Source organism: Malania oleifera, chromosome 2, assembly GCF_029873635.1.
Source record: "Malania oleifera isolate guangnan ecotype guangnan chromosome 2, ASM2987363v1, whole genome shotgun sequence".
NCBI classification, from domain to species: Eukaryota; Viridiplantae; Streptophyta; class Magnoliopsida; order Santalales; family Ximeniaceae; genus Malania; species Malania oleifera.
In genome coordinates, this window is record NC_080418.1 from 85,489,937 (window position 1) to 85,507,343 (window position 17,407).

General features: G+C 34.9%; 1 protein-coding gene across 1 annotated transcript; it reads right to left on the reverse strand.

Annotated features, from left to right (window-relative positions):
- Positions 1–981: 981 nt before the first annotated feature.
- Positions 982–13,385, reverse strand: LOC131148883 (conserved oligomeric Golgi complex subunit 5). Its single transcript, XM_058098835.1, has 3 exons — positions 12,037–13,385; positions 7,903–8,376; positions 982–2,045 (listed from the first exon to the last, which is right to left on the reverse strand). Exons 1-3 carry the CDS (start codon positions 13,180–13,182, stop codon positions 1,104–1,106), a joined length of 2,562 nt encoding a protein of 853 aa, XP_057954818.1. The 5' UTR covers positions 13,183–13,385; the 3' UTR covers positions 982–1,103.
- Positions 13,386–17,407: the final 4,022 nt, after the last annotated feature.

The following is a 17,407-nucleotide window of genomic DNA, read 5'->3' on the forward strand; positions in this document are numbered from 1 at the left end:
GATTTATAGAACTCATTCAAGTTGAAATTCCAAACACTAAAATCATCGACAAGTTGCCTTAATTCGTCAACAAATCACCCTTTTTCGTCGATGAGTCATCTAGGCTAAAAAACATATTTATCTACTAGAAAAATTCATCGACGACCCAATACCATTCGTCAACTAATTGAAAATCAGTATTAATGATGATGGAAAATTGGAATCCAAGATTGAAATTGGAGATTAAATGGTGGTTGAGATGAAAATCCAATTCGTGGACTAACTGAAAATCAGGGATGATGGAAAATTGGAATCCAAGTTTGAAATTGGAGATTAAATGGTAGTTGAGATGAAATCCACTAATTGAAAATTGATAATTTAATGTTGATTGAAATATTTTTCAAATTTTTGCCTTCACTAATGGCAGGGCATCAGGTTTCCAAATGGGAGAAAGCCCTCTTCAATAAATTCAAACTGCAAATTTATTTGCTTTTTTTTTTTTTTTTTTCCATTCTGCTAATATGAAAGGATACATTCTCAACGAAAATATAAGCACCAAGTGAAAATGATATCTTCACCAAATCATTAACAAACCAAATCCTTGACACCCTCTCTAAATTCCTAAGAATTCAACTTGTAGCAAATTTATATGCAGTGGGCTCTATATTGGGTGCTGCTTTGTGCTAGAATAGATGCATGTAGAGATGCAAATTAAAAGGCATCGATAAATCACAGGTCCTAAGACCAGGTATACAAATTTTGGATTTGTTTATTGGATGAATGGTAGGTGATTAATTCGGTACAAACTCCTTTTGGGTGTTTTTTTTATATTGCCATTTTGATGTGCAATAGTACAATTCTGCTGTCACTTTTCAAATCTGCTCTCTGGACCATGATACCTTTTAAATCCTAATGATATGTCATTACTCTCCACAAAATCTCTTTTTAAATTCTCTTCTTTTCTTAGCCTACCATCCCATAAAAAAACTGAAATCTGTGCTCTTAGATTAAATTTTGCTCTTAGATTCAATGTGTGCTCATACATTTTCTATTGTGGTCATAGCTCTGGAATTAGTTGAGAACAGCACATTTTTATGACTAGTTTACAGGAGGTACGCCACTGATCAAGACTTTTCAGATGCAGAAGCATTTTCTGTCACTGATGACCCTAATCGAAGCATAAGAGGATATACAGCATTGAACTCTTTGTCTCCTCTGGTACTTACCTTCGCAGCATAATCATCAAGGGTTGCTTTGATACCTCTCCAGATCTCAACTTCTGTGTGCGAATCTAGCCATAGTGAATACTGCAAAGGCGTAAGTTTATTCCTTTGAAGTGGGGACTGCAAGTCATCCGGGCCTCGAGAATAGAGATGGTGTAGTATGACGCTCAGTGGCAAATCTTGAAGAAGAGGAGATGCTCCCAGTTGAGATGTTTCTAAGAAAATGACAGGCCGAAATGCTCGAAGGGCACGGTATGGTCCACCAAGCTGTTCTACTGGGAACAAATTCTGGCCCACAGCTAACTCCAGCTCAGCCATGTCCCTAGCCATCCTAAGCTTACCCGATTCTGAAAGAGGTCTCACAAGAGAAGCATGTCTGATAAAGAAAATTAATACCCTTGAAGCCATGCTACGAACAAGCCTAGTGCATATTGTTTCTGTCCCAGTGGCAATAACATTTGTTGAAGAAGGCAGCAGCCTACATAGGAACTCGCTACGGAAGTGAACAATGCACTTCTGCAATTCCTCCATGTATGGTGATGCATTATTGTCCATTGCAGCATCCATGCCAAGCACACCAAAGTTTTGTTCATGAATTTGCAAGATGCAGGTCTCAAGACGATCCAGCATCGCTTGGAATAATGTTGTCACCGAGTCACAAGCAACTCCATACATGGCACCTAGTGCAGGAGACAAAACATCCAATGCAACAGCAGGGAGTGGGGTCATCATAGATGAAATCCGGGCATGAATTTCTTGCAGATGCTGGCACAATGTGAAGTTCTTAAGTTGTGCAGGAGTTGCAGGACCCGTTATTTGGCGTGCTTCGGGGCCAGTAGATACCTGCCATTAAATGTAATTTCACACAAGCAAAAATAAACAAAATCACGATAGAAATTTAAGGCCAGAAGTTGATTAATTTTTCTGTCACAATAAGAGGTACCATGTGAGTTCTAATTTTTCCATCATATCACACAGAACTTATCCATAATATTCGTCAGATTGATCGCATAATAGTCCTACAGGTTGACAAAAGTTTTCCCAACAACCAAATCTTGGTCAACTTTAGTAATTTTGCAGAAACATAATATCATGAAAAATTATGCAAAATAATCACTTTGTGCTCTTCATGAAGCAGAAAAATAAAGCTTTCACAGTTTTTTGATTGAAGCCAAAAATAAATGGCAAGCAAAGATGTGTTGAAATTTAAAGCTATTTTTGAAATATATTCAATTTCAACTCATCTTAGGCTGAAATAATTTTCTGAAGCCTTGATTTTGAGGGTGGGCTGAGGATGTCACAGAACATGAAATTGGGAGAACCAAATTGTGCTAAAATTTCAAATGTTATATTGGTTAGCAAAGTTTTCAATTTGAGGATTTGTTCGTTTCAGTATTTTTTTATTGAATTTAAATGGCCATACATTTGCTCTTTTACCAATAAAAACAAATGCTGTTTTAGATAGTAAAAATTCCATCAAAGACGGCAAGACAAAGTACAATATGTGGACTATGTGGAGGGCAAGGCATTCTCCAGCATTCAACTAAATCAATTATAGTTATGCTGCCCCACAATCCCTTTGGAGATCAAATAATGAAATACCCCAAAAAACCCAAATAATATTCCCAAAATGAAGCAGGGAAGATATATCTATCCTGCAACAGGTGGAAAGAAGTTTGACTTGAAAATTCTAAGTTTCTAACATTCCACATAAATGACACCGGCCAAAGAATAGCATGCACCACAAATATCCATAAAGCCTTCCCTTTTTTTGTTACTTTCCCAAAACCCCATAATCCCATCAACAAGAAATCGATATTTTAAGAGACCGCCCACACTTCACTGAAACATGAGAAAATAGCACTCGGAAGTTGTCTCAACACCAGCCAATGTAGAGAGAGGTGAACATCAGTCACATTTGACTCAAGGCACATCATGTAAATATCTGAAATGATGACCTTATAGGCTCTCCTCACTTGTAACAAGTCATTCATATTAATCCTATAAAAAGCCAAAAGTCCATATGAAAGCCCTAATCCTAAAAGGAGCCTTAGCCTTCCAAACAACATGATACAAAGGGAACATCCCTTTGTATGAAGAAATCAAATTTCCTCATGCTGATCACCCTCACCCCCCTAACCTATCCCAGGAACTATGAATAACATTGAAATTCTCCCACTACAATGTGGACTACAAAGACCAAGCAGACTTAGCTAGATTGTCAAAAAAGATATTTTGCAAAGAGGAGCAAGCAGACCCATAGACTAGCATAAACCGCCACTTCCCAAAACCCCTAACATCTACCAAAACCAATTGAGAAAACGACCCAACAAGACAATATCCAAGCATAGGTACCCTGGTATCCTGCACAACTGCTTGACCCCCAGATGCTGCAGAAGAAAAGGGACACCTAACATCCAAATCCTTTACCAAATTGGTTAATAGATCAGCGGTTGAGGACATGGGGAGTGGCAAATCAAAGAAAAGGGGCACAAGATTTCTAATGTTTGGGAGGCAGGTGCAGGTGATGAAGGGTTGAGTTTAGCAACCCTAATAGCTGATGAATGTTGTATTATTTATGCACAGAAAGCAAGCCTACACATGAAGGTCAAATCTTAGAATGGGTTGCCAAAATGTGACCAGGTATGATCCACGAATGGTTGCAAAATGTGTCCAGATATGATTTAAAACAAAGCTAAGCCTTATGTCCCACTAGGTGGGGTCTGCTACATGAATCCTTTTCTACCAATTTATGTGATCATGGACAATTTTCTTCGAAAAATTCAAGGCTATTAAATCCTTACTCACCATCTCATTCCAAGTTATTTTAAGCCTACCCCTACCCCTTCTACCGCCCCTCACAGTAACTAATTCACTTTACCTCACTAGAGCACTATATGGCCTACGTTACAAATGCCTAAACCATCCGAATCGTCCCTCCCTTATATTCCACAAGAGATACGCCTAACTTACCACGAATATATTCATTTCTTAATTTATCTTTTTAACATTATACCGCTCATCCATCTAAACATTCTCATCTCGACAAATTTTACTTTTTAAATATGTTATTTTTTAGTCACCCAACATTCTGATCCATATAGCATAACTAGTCTTACAGCTGTCCTATAAAACTAACTAATTCACTTTACCTCACTAGCGCACTATGTGGCCTATATTGCAAATGCCTAAACCATCAGAGTCGTTCCTCCCTTATCTTCTACAAGAGATACGCCTAACTTACCATGAATATATTCATTTCTTAATTTATCTTTTTAATGTTATACCACTCATTCATCTAAACATTCTCATCTCGACAAATTTTACTTATTAAATATTTTATTTTTTAGTCACCCAACATTCTGATCCATATAACATAACTGGTCTTACAACTGTCCTATAAAACTCTCCTTTTAATTTTAAGGGTATTCTATGGTCATAAAGCAGTAAGCACACTCGGAGCAATAAGCAGTATGCATTACATCTTCAATTTCTTCTTCAACTTGCAAAACAGATTCAAGGATCAAAATCTACCAATGCTATTGATTTATTCATCATCAAGTTTAAATTTGCCTCCAATATTCATCCCACTATTACTAAAATTATATTTCATATATTCAATCTTATTTCTACTTGTCCTAAAGCTTTTCAATTCTAAAACTTCTTTCCATAATCCTAACTTAGATTCTACTCCACCCCTAGTTTCATCAATTAAGACAGTATCATCTACAAACAACATACGTCATGGAACCTCATTTTGGATACTCCTACTCAGTTCATCCATCACTAAAGCAAAAAGACAAGGGCTCAAAGCAAATCCTTGATGTACACCAATTGTGATTAGAAATTCTCTAGTCTCTTCATCTATAGTCCTAACACTAGTCATTACTACATCACACATATCCTTAATGACATCCATACACCAGCTACAGACACCCTTTTTCTCTAAAACCCAGCATAGAAACTTCCCTAGGTACCTCATCATACACTTTCCCTTAAGTCAATAAATCCATATGCAAGTCTCTCTTCTTTTACCTAAACTTTTCCATTATTCTCTAACCTTAATCTTTTTTCAACTACCCTTTCCCATAGTTTCATTGCATGACTCATAAGTTTAATTCCATGATAATTATTACAATTTTGAATATCTCCTTTATTTTTACATATAGGTATTGAAGTGATTTTCCTTCATTCATCTGACATTTTTTTAGTTTTTATGGTGTATTGGGTTTGTTGCTTTAAGGGAGTTAGTTTTTCGAAGGTTCAGCGAAAATGGAGGAATCTTCTGCTCCGAATTTTATGCTTTTTCCAGTTTTTGTTTTATTAGTTTATTTTTTATCGATTTTCCCAGAATTTTGACAGGAGAAGTCTTTTTCTCCTTTTTGTAAATTCTCCTCTTATCAAAGAAATCTCTTTTTGTTATCAAAATAAAATAAAATAATTGCACTCTTTACTACTAAAAATTCCTAATGGAATTCTAAGGTTTTATCTTCCCTGTCTTCCCATTTACTTATAGTATTACTGTGTTCAATCAATGACAACCAACCCATTTCTTTCTTGCCCTCCACACTTTCACTAAAACCCTCCCCATATCCCAAACCTTTCCACCATCAAATGCTACCTTTACATCTCCAGAATCCCAACAAAAAACTCAGTATTGCTCATGTCATGCTTCAAAGTGTTATAATTCCACCTTTATTTCTCTCATTCAAGCTTAACTCCTGTCCTTGATAGCCCTCTTCCAATATATTAATTCTACTCATTACACAATCATTTGCACTTTTCACAAGCTCTCTAAAACTGAACCCTTGCCACTTATTTGCCATAGGCAATACTCTAGCCCTACATCAAGATATAGTATATAATTATTTTAACCTGCAATCATAAATAAATAAAAATAAAATAATTTCACAAAACAGGAACTTAAGAATAAATCACAGCACTTAAAGAAACATGCATAAGCCAAAGCAACAAGCTGTAAATTGGTTCCACACTAACTACATCAAATGGACCAACTATAACCAATACATAGTGCTGCACAGAAGGCCTAGCAAGCAATAGACTACTGATTTCTTGCTGAAAGAAAAGGTAAGGAGATTAGACTCCATTGCCGTTGAGAAACTTTCCTCCGGGTACTAATTACAATAACAGGAGAGATGATTAAAGCAAGGGTAGAGAAAAAGAAGGGGGAAGTAACCATAATTAACATCGTTACAATCTTATGCTTCATCCAATGCATTAGGGATCGTTTGTAACCACTTATGTAAAAGTGTTTTTTAGAAAAAGTGCTGAATTTAATAAGTACTGAAAATAAGTGTTGAGTTGAAAAAGTGTTGAAAGTTATAAGTGGTGTTTGGTTATGTTTAAAATAAATGATATTTGGTTACTTACTTTTATTATAGGATACTATATGATTATTTTTAAACATATTTTAAATTAAAACTATTATTATTTTTAATTAAAATTTTCATTAATAATTATTTTAATTATTTATAATAAAATTTAAACATTTCTATTAAAAAAATAATATACGATTATTATCTTTAAGTAATAATAATCTTATTATTAATGTATATTTATAACATATTGCTATCATATTAAATTATGATAAAAAATAATATTATTAATTAAATTTAAAATTTTTAATTTATTTACTGTTAATTTAAATTAATAAATAATTCTTATTCAATCCATAATTGAATTATAATAACTAATATGTATTTTTAAATATATTTTAAATAAAAATATTAAGATTTTTAATTAAAATTTTAAATGATAATTATAGTAATTCTCTAATTAAAATTTAAATATTTTTTATTAACTAAACTAATATAATATTATTTATTAGTTAACAATAATTATGTTATTAATGTATATTTATAATATATAATTATGGCATTAATTTATGTTAATAATAGTTTTAATAACCAAATTAAAAATTTTAATTTATTCTAATGTTAATTTAAGTTTATAGATGGTTCTCTTTATTCATTCAAGAATTTAATTATATTTTATTAATAATGAATAGGTTATAATGTATAATAAAACAACATATGGTTAATTTTTAATTAACAATTTAATTAATCATTATTGTAACTATTATTTATAATTAACACTTAAATATTTTTATTAAGTGAAAAAATAAAATATTATGTTTTGATTAATAATAATCTTGTTCTTAATATATATTTATAACATATGATTATCATATTAATTTATGTTAAAATAATATTATTAATTAAACTAGTATTTTTAATTTGTAATATTAATTTAAATTAATAGATGGTTTTTCTTCTTTATTCCAAAATTGAATTATGTTTCATTGATAATTAATAGATTCTAATACATAATTAAATAATATATGATTATCTTCTAATGTATTTTTTAAATTATTAAATTGTCACTAATTTTCATATATTTACAAAATTGACCCCGCACAGTGCCACTTATAAGTGGCCAAAAGCTATCTTGGATTGCTTCTCAAAATTCACTTAAATAGTTTTCAAAAAAGTGATTCTAGAAAAGCACTTATTGCAACAAGCATTTGTTGTGCACTTGTTGTTCCACTTTTTTATTAAAAGTGTTTTATTTAAGTGACAAGTGCTATAAACAATTTTTTGAAAGTGCTCCCACAGCGAGCTTAGTAATCTCTATTTTACCTGAGCAAAAAGGGGGGGGAGAGAAAAGAAAAGAGAAATACCTGGTATTCAGCCCGTTCAGCGAGCAGAAGCAGAACTTTGCCAATTTCACGCAAGACGAGAAGAGTCAGGCGCCCATCCAATTGAACAGCTTCAATCTCTTCCTGAATGCGGAATATAATTCTTGAGATTTGTTCTTTGGAGGGAACAGTTCCACGGTTGGACATTGAGAATATATTATTAACAAGATCTGATAGGCGACTCAAGCAGAGGGCTAAGAAAGCTGTCTGGAATATTTCAATGCTAGCAATCATCTGGTTTTTTCCTTCTGAACTGATAGCTGGTAGAACCCCTTTTACATCTGTATCGTGTGAAATTCTTTCAAGAAGATTCTCTATCATGGAAAAGAGCTTTGGATACCCAATTGTAAATATCTCTTTCACAAAACTTGATGCAGTGAAAGCAGACTTCATTTGGCTTGCAAACGATTTCACAAGGGCATCCCAAACTCGATCTGTTAACATGGGATCACCCTCCTAGCAGATAGGAGCTAACATAAGCAAAGAGAAGAAAGACAATGATCCTGAGAAGGGGAAAATATTGCAGCATATAAAATGAAAACTAACCAGACCATTGAGCAAGTTCAAAGTCAAAAGAAGCATGCTCATGCGAACCTCCTTTCAAAACCAGGAAATACTTGACAAATTTGTCAAAGGATAGGGGTAACTTCTTTAGAAGTTGAAATGTTCATAATGCATCTTAATGACTACCATCTATTTCAACTTTCAAGTTACAAAAGCACACCAAAGCATGGAGCAAGAAGCTGAAGCAAGACAAAAAAGCAAGAAGCCTGAATTCTAAAATTAAAGGGAAGATTACAAGCTGCACAGTGGGATGTTCAATTTATTTGTTCTCACAGTACTGGGACGAATTGTGTTGGATACATTTTTTACCTTTTATTTAGAGACTATGACACCTTTTATTTAGAGACTATGTAATATGTCGTCAGTGGGTTTTCCTTGGAAGAATGTTTTGGCATGCCAGGGTTCCTTTTAAAGTTGCTTTTTTCCCTTTGTTTTTTTGGCTTAGACAGCCTAGCTTTTTCTTAAATAATAAAAGAAAATGTATTAAGGTAGAGAATGTACAATTTGAAACGAGGATACTAAATCTTCAAAAAATAAAAAAATAATTAAAAATCAGAAAGAAAAAATAAATAATATTTTGACATCATGTACTCTACAAAAAGAGAAGGCATGAATTGTTAGCCAGTGTAGTTTGTGCAAGAATGAATATGAGAGATGATGCATCGTCTTTTTCTGGATCGTTCCTTCTAAAAATTTTAGGTGTGATTAAATTTTATTTTTTTTTCTCTTTTTTTTCTCTGGTCTTTTTGGCAGTGTGATGATCTTGCATTCTTCTTGTGTATGAACGTTATTCTTCTTGTGATGATCTATTGTTTTCCAAGTCCACACACACAAAATATTATGCATATATAGAACCAACGACACTAGCAAGCTCTTAGTAAGCAATACAATTTGCAAGCTTGTAAATCAAAACACAGTAAGGTAGATCAGTTAGTAGTCAATATGTCCATTGTTGACCATAGTTTACCATTTTATGAGGAATAATGAATTTAACACATGCGGTCTCATCTCACATATGGCTTGCATGTCTTTAAGTTTAATCCCAACAACTTTGTCCTCTACGGATTGTTGACCTTCAGCAATTTAAATCTTTCTCAATTTAACTTTTTTCTGCTCAGATTTCAACAGAATCACTAGCCATCATCTTGATCTTTGTATTCTGTGCTGGGAGGTTAGGGGAGACTAAACGTTATTCAGAGCTCTCGGGATATGTTAGGGGGATCGAGGATGACTAGTAGTGAGAGGAAGTTTGATTTTTTCATTCAGGATGGTGGATTTGGGGATGTTCTTTTGAACAAGGGTAATTTACTTGGGTAACCTCAAGAGATAGACAGGCCTCCCATTGATAGATTTCTGTTTACCAATGTTTGGGGAGATATTTTCCAAATGTTGTGCGGGAGGCTTCCATTAGGCCTGTCTCTGACCATCGCCTGGTGCTTTTAGATTCCAATCTAGTTCAGTGGGGTCCCACACAGTTCAGATCTGAGAATAGGTGGTTGATGCACCCTTATTTTTGGGACAGTGTCAAGGTTAGGTTGGGAATGTAATTCAGGAGTGGAAGGGTTTTAAATTGATGAGAAAATTCAGTTTTTGAAAAACAAGAAACAATGGAATAAAGTGGTCTATGGGAACCTTAAAGAACAAAAAAAATAACATTTTCCTAAGATTGAAAGCTTAGACAGGGTTGGGGGAATGCAGGTTGTTGGTTGAGGAGGACAGGGTAAAAGAGCTCATCTTGTAATAATTTGGAGGTGCTTTAGCTGAGAGAGGATATTAGTTGGCAACAAAAATGGAGGATAAGTGGGTGAAGGGGTGACTAATGGAAGGCATAGGAAAAACTTTCATAAGGAGTTGGAGTTAGACTCGAGGAGTCTCAAGCAGGATGATAAGCAGACTGCAGTAGAGAATACAAGCTTTTACAAACTTGCAGAAGATTAGAGGAAGCAGCAGTACTTCTCATGCTAGTCTGTGGAAGTATTTTGTGGTTCATTTGTTTCTTCCTCTTACTCATTTCAAATTGGGTAATCATAATAGGATTTAGTTTGGGAGGATATTTGCATGGGAGAGGTTGCATTGAACCAATTAGTATCTCATCTGTTTAGATTATCTTCTGCTCATAATGCACCAATTACGATGTTCTTTTTCCTAGGGGGTCCACTAACCCCCGCGTGAGGGTGACTAGTCAACTTTGAAATGCTCTGTTTTCTCGATTTGGATGAAGCATTCTCAAAATGTGGACAACCCTGGGTAGATCCTGGGGTTTTGGAAAAATAACAAAGGGAGGGCTTCATGGACTTTGTGTTGTATGCTATTCTTTGGATTCTTTGGCTCATGCGGAACACAAGAACTTTCAAAGCTCAAACAAATTATTTTCCTTTGGTGTGAGTATGTGATCTTCAAAAGGATTGGAGGACAGCATTATTGTAACTGTTCCAAGTCATGGAGGTCCTCCACACGTTGTACTCATTTTTAGTTTTAATTAATGGATTTTCTTTATTATCAAAAACATGTGCAGGGATCCACTGGGCAAGAGTGGTACACATGAACTTCCTCGAGAGGTTTCCATTGGTTTATTGGCCATATAAAAAGGGAATGTGGAATACACAAGGCTAAATTATTTATGAAATAAATACTGAATGTTATCTTTTTTCTCCTGTACAAATTAAGGAGTTGCTCTTTTCTCCTCATAGTTCTATCTATTCTTTCAGTGCTACCATTTTTGAGAAGGTACATATGTATGTGTTTATAATATAGCATATTGATTCATGTACAAAGTATTTTAAAAACAATTGAGAATGTTAGAAATTTCTCAAAAAGCTATTGAGCCGTGTACCTCAGCTTTTCTTACACTAAAGGGAACGAGGGTCAGGGGCTTCCACGAATTGAGACTATGTTAGTGAAGGTAAATTTTGTTAGAATGTGTACAAAGTTATGTACAAATTTTAAAATTGATATCTATGTGTAATATGTGTTTGTTGAGATGTTTAGTAAATATGAAAAAGTTAAAGTGGTTTAATCATATCAGTTTTTCTTGCGAGATGAATTTTCATGCTTTGTTCCAGACCTAAAGCATCATGGAAGAATGGAATAATGATTCTTGTAATTTGAGATAATATCAAATATGCAGAAATTTCAAATAACTCATCTAAACCCCTAAGAGAGTTTATTTTTAAAGGGCCTTGCCCCCCAGGTGAGGACTCTACAGATGATGGTTATCTCCATCCTCCAAATGAGGTTAGAAAGAAATAATACAGTTTATGAGTGTACAATCTAACAATGGCACATATCCAGGCACCATAACACCGGTGGTGCAAAAGCATTCCAATCAAATTTCAAAGTCAATTTTACATTCAGACTCCCAAGAATACAGTTGAAACAGTCAGCTAGATTCAGGTGAACATTTAAAAACACCAACTTAACATTCAAAAATTCATTTCCTTCACATTTCTTCTTAACCTTTTCAACAAAATAGAATACTGAATGTTGAAATAAAATGATGAGATGCAATAACACGAACTAAACACCTGACAGCAGAGAATTTCACTTGCTTACCTGCAATACCACATCAAGGAGCAAGACATGTGTAAACGGGTCCCTTTTCTTTGACAAGACCCTCTGCAAATGCCAGATCGCAACCACAATTGAATGAATCTGATCCATACAATTTCCCATCCTCTGCCAAAGCATCTCCTTTGCCCTCGCCCCACCCCCAATTGGCGGCGTACCACTCCTCTGGATTCCTCCCGGCCCAAAACCGCCTCCGGATGATGCTGAGATTGCCTTCATATCCATTGCCATACTCACACTCTTCACTCCCAAACTCTTATACTTACTCACCAACCCATCCACCGTCCCTCTCAACTCACCAAGGTTGTAAAACACTTGCAACCCAATTCCCACCTCCGCCTGATTCCATCCCTCCATGCCCCTTTCCAACACATTCATCGCTTCGGACCGCAATTTGTTACCCGTCTCCGAAACCCAACCCAATTCATCATCAACCACGTCAATGCCCACAAGCTCATTCTCATTACACAGGTTCAAGATCTCGCAATGCAATTGCGCTGCTTTCGAGAGGTCTAACCTTTCGGGTTCATTAGAGACCGATATGAGATCCCGGAGCTTTTTAGATAGGCGGAGGACGCGGATGACGGATTGGAGGAGTTCGGCGGTGCGATGGAGGTTGGAGAGCTGGTGGGTTTTGGTCTGAATTTGGCGATGGGGGTCAGCGAGCTCGGAGCGGGCGCGGCGCACAGAGGATTGAAGAGAAGAGACGGCAGATCGGAGAATGGAGAGCGCGGAGTCGGCGTGTGAGAGGGAGGAGAGCTGGGCGAGGAGGTCATCGTGGCGAGAGAGGACTTCGGAGCGGAGCTGCTTCTCGAGGAGGCGGATTCCGTCCTGAAGCTTCTCAGCGCGGGCGGCGGCTGAGCCGGAGGCGAGGGCTTGGGAGGAGAACTTGGCGGAATCAAAGGAGGGAGAGAGAAAGGCGGAGAAGATGGGATCGGAGGCGAATGAGTCGAGAACTGAGACTGGGTGATGGATGTTAGGGGATGAAGGGGTGGGGGTGAGCGCAGAGGATGAAGGAGTAGTGGTGGTGGCGATGGGAGTGAGGGCTCTGTCTTTGAAGGTGGAAAGTCTTTGGAGAGGGGAAGAAGAGGGCATAGGGGATGATCTTTGGATGGCAGGGGAAGACGACATTGCGTTGTATTATTTTGGCGGCAATCGTCGCAGCAGCGGCGACGGCGACGGCGACCGTGGTGGGGATTTGTTTGGTTTGATTCGATACTTCGATTGCTTGATTTGGCTCTCCGCTTGCGCTTGATTCAGTTGATGAAGGTGTAGCTACTTACAGTCGCGGAAGGAGCGCGAACCACGAGAAATGACGCTTCCACCCTCCCTCCAGGAAAACCATCCATATATATATATATATATATATATATATTTTAATTATAAAATTTAATTTTTTAAAAGATTTGTATTGAAAAAGTAAAAAATAAAATAAAGAATTCATTTAATTATGTAAAATCATTTATTATTTTATTTTTATATTTCAGAATAATTGTAAATAAATAAATTATTTTTAAATTTTAAAAAAATTATATAAAATAACATTTGGAATCACCAATTTTGAAGTTTGGATTTATATTTGTATAGATATGAAAGAAAATCAATGCATAATCTAAACAAATTAAAGTCATCCAAATTTCATACTTCTTTCATATGCCCATATATAATTATGTAATTATAAACATATTTGAAATAAATTTTCCATAATTACATAATTAAGTACATAGATTTCTAAGTTATAATTTTATTGACGTAAATAATTATGTACATAGCTATGTAGTTTAAGGTGGCAACAACATAATTGTGTACAAATTCAAATCAAACGATCAGCAATATAATTACTTAATTATGTATTTAAACTCGATACTTGAACTCAACTCAGTTATACTCAAGTTCAAACTATTCGAGTATTTTAATGAATTGAGTTCAAAATTGATAATAGCCCTTGAGTTGAGTTTTGGGCTTAATCAAACTTTTTAATTTTATTATTTTTATATTATATAAGTCATATAATATATTTCATAAATATATTGAATACTATATATATATATATATATATATATATATTATATATTTATACATGTACTTAATATTAATTTATAATCTATTTGACCTCGAGTTTTAAGTGTTAGGGATTTATACTGAAAGACATGTTTTATGTAATCGATTTTAGTATTTATTAATAACTTCAGTTATTTCATTTTAATGAGAATCTTTGTGAGTAATGTTTGTTTGATATTATTTAATGATTATGCATATGTGTCTTTTATATAGTAGGTGATTTAGTGTGTAGAGTACGGCTTATACACAGAAGATTAGATCATCAGTTCTTATAGAATATAAGTTTATTGTTCACAGTCTTAAATAAAATTGGACACACTATTGGTAGGACTATAGCACAAGAATTTAATAGGTTTGTCTTGACTATTGGGAATGGTACAGTTCCAACTCCTTGTGCTAGTACACTTTGTGTATTGAACAGGATCGTCTTGGGGTAATTGTTTTTATACTGACTATATAAAACAACTAATACCTCATGGTTATTATGAGTGCTTATGTTTTTAATCCTGATATGATTATTGGACACGTGCATATAGTTTTCATTACTTTGATTCATATAAAAGTGAGATTTTTTATGGGTTAAAATAACTCAATGAGTTGGGTGATGACCTTATGTGTATGGTGAACATTAATTATTGATGGAATCCACATCTTGGTATCAGGATTGGTGATAGCCCCTTAAGGAAGCTTATAAGTTTTTATTATGTCAAACCCTACAAGTGGATTTTGAATCCGACACATCAAATAAGTTAAGTGAAAGGTCTTAGGGAATTAATATGTCAATTAATTAAATTGTCAGTAATTTAATTTAATAGACGGGTATCTGTAATCTTTACATGGGGAGATAAAAAAACATTTAATAATAGGAGCTCGAAATTCAATTTCGAATATGACAGGGAGTGCAATTATAATTCTTTAGTGGTATGAATTATAATTAACGTAATTAAGGATGAATTCGAGTCGAATTAGGAATTCTTAATTACGTGGGAAGCCCTAGTTATATTTGTCTAGAGGTCCCTATTGTAGTCTATATACACGCGCTCCATTCAGCAACTAGGGTTAGACGAGCGAACTCTCACAGAGGCAAACGTTTTCGTGAAAGAAGAAAACCCCTAGCAGCCGCTTACGAGCCCACTCTCTTAGAAGCAAGACGTATTCAAGGAATACAGTAGAAGATTCTTGATCATCTTCAAGAGCTCATTTTCGTACTTGCAAGTTCGGGATCAAACCAGACAGTTCCGCAAGTCTAATCCTAATCACGTAATTAGGGTTTGCATGATCAAATTTTTTTGGTTATTCGTATGCACTACAACTGGATCCTAGGGCTATTCCACAAGTCCCTTCAATTGGTATCAGAGCCTCGGTTGATACTGCATATGGATAATAATAGCATGTTTTTCGAAAATTGAACCAATGCATGCTTAGGGTAGAACATGAGTATGCACTAACTTTTGTTTTGCAACGTTTTGTCCGACAATTATGGTCACACGAATGTATGTTTTGTGATTGTGATTGTTTATTACAAGATTCGTAGCATGTGAACTCCGGTTATGGAGGCATATGATTTTGTAATCTGATGTCACTTCATCCACGAAGGAGGCACAGTTGCGGCGTGTGAATAGTGGTTGAAAACTGGGTGAAACTTTAGTTACAGAATGATGATCAGATGGTCCGTAACGGCGCATAGCAGTGGCGAAAAATAGAAAAAAGCCTAGAACAATGATGCGGTTTTTCGTTTAGGCGTTGAGGACACTACCCCTTGGACCCCTGCGACCTGATCGGGCAGGTCGAACCTCGCCAGGGGCGTTGCCCCCGAGCCCCAGCACTGCGTAATGGCAAACAAGGATTTATGGTGTTATAATGCAAGCTACTTGACCATAATAGCCGAGATATTTATTATATCATATTTCTTGTTTATAAATGCTTGCTTGGCGTGTTTGTTGTTCTTGTTTTATGTCATTAGCATGTAAAATTTAAAATTTCAATGTTGGTTTATGCATGTGCAACTAGAGAATAAAATTAATTCCCAAGTTATAATACAATTTTTTTTATATAAAAAAAATACTAAGGGAATTTGGAATTTTATTTTTTGTGTATTTAAGTTACCAATATTGGAATATTAAATTTATTGAAATATTAAACACATGTTTGTATCCCTCATGAATTAAATAACTAAGTGGGTGAGAGAATTTATTACATATAAATCTCATGGTCTCCATCACTAGTTTATAAGTGAAGTAATTAATTTTATGTGACGATAGTAATATCTTCCTCCCCATCGGATGGAATTCATTACAAACTCACCAAGTATAAACTCTAGTAATTGTTAGTATTGGGTCACCTCTCCATGTGGGGATTCACTACGGGACAATAGGTCTAGTATCATGTGATGGTATACACTTAACTATGCATAATACTATCCTCACCATCTCAGTAGCTGCTATTGTTTATAGGACCAAAACTAAGTCAGCAGTTTAATTTTGCTTGACATAGTTAATTGTCTAGAGAGTAAAATTAAGAGGTCCTCACATGTTTACACAAATGTTGAACAGTAGATGACTCACTTGAAAAATGAGCAGTTTGGAAGCTATCCCAAGTATAGGAGTTCAGTTGTGTAATAATTAGCCCAAGGGCCAGATCGTCTCCTCAGGGTATACAGTTTAATTCCAAATTTCTTGTAATCCCAAAAGAAAATAAGAAAAGAAAGTTTTACTGAACATAGTTCAGATTCAGTTTCCTGGGATGTTTGAGATTTTGTGACAAAATTAAAACAACGTGAACTTTTATTTATGAACTTAAAATTAAAACATAAAATAAGAACCTAATACGCTTAGAATAACAAAGAAACAAATGACGGTAATTAAATCCTATTTAGACAATAAATAAATCCTACGTATGAAATTCCGGACAAAAGCCTAAAGATCAAAACTTTATTAATTAACTGAAGCATTCAACCACAAAATTAAACACTAACTAAACAATCAAACTTAACCCAATTAATTAACGTAAACGAAATTAAACTTAATCTATTGACCTTATAGGTCACGCCCAGTTTTGATTATGACAAATACTCATTATATCTAATGCGTGTTTGAGATTATGTGCAAGAACCTAAACTTGCCAAGATCAAGATGCACATAGAGAGGGGTGAAGATTGAAGACCCAATTTTGTAAATGTTGTAATATATAATTTATTCATGTAATTGGTCTATAATAGTAATTAGGGTTTTACTTGTAATAATCATCATACACATCACATGCATGGTCTAATAGGTAAGCTCAGACTCAGATTGAA

What these genes read in the sequence shown, in the direction of transcription:
- LOC131148883 (XM_058098835.1), bottom strand. Translation starts at nt 13,182, where the DNA reads ATGTCGTCTTCCCCTGCCATCCAAAGATCATCCCCTATGCCCTCTTCT. An exon ending in TCCTTGATGTGGTATTGCAG is followed by an intron (nt 8,377 to 12,036) that starts GTAAGCAAGTGA and finishes CCTATCTGCTAG; the next exon opens with GAGGGTGATCCCATGTTAAC. An exon ending in CTGAACGGGCTGAATACCAG is followed by an intron (nt 2,046 to 7,902) that starts GTATTTCTCTTT and finishes ATTTAATGGCAG; the next exon opens with GTATCTACTGGCCCCGAAGC.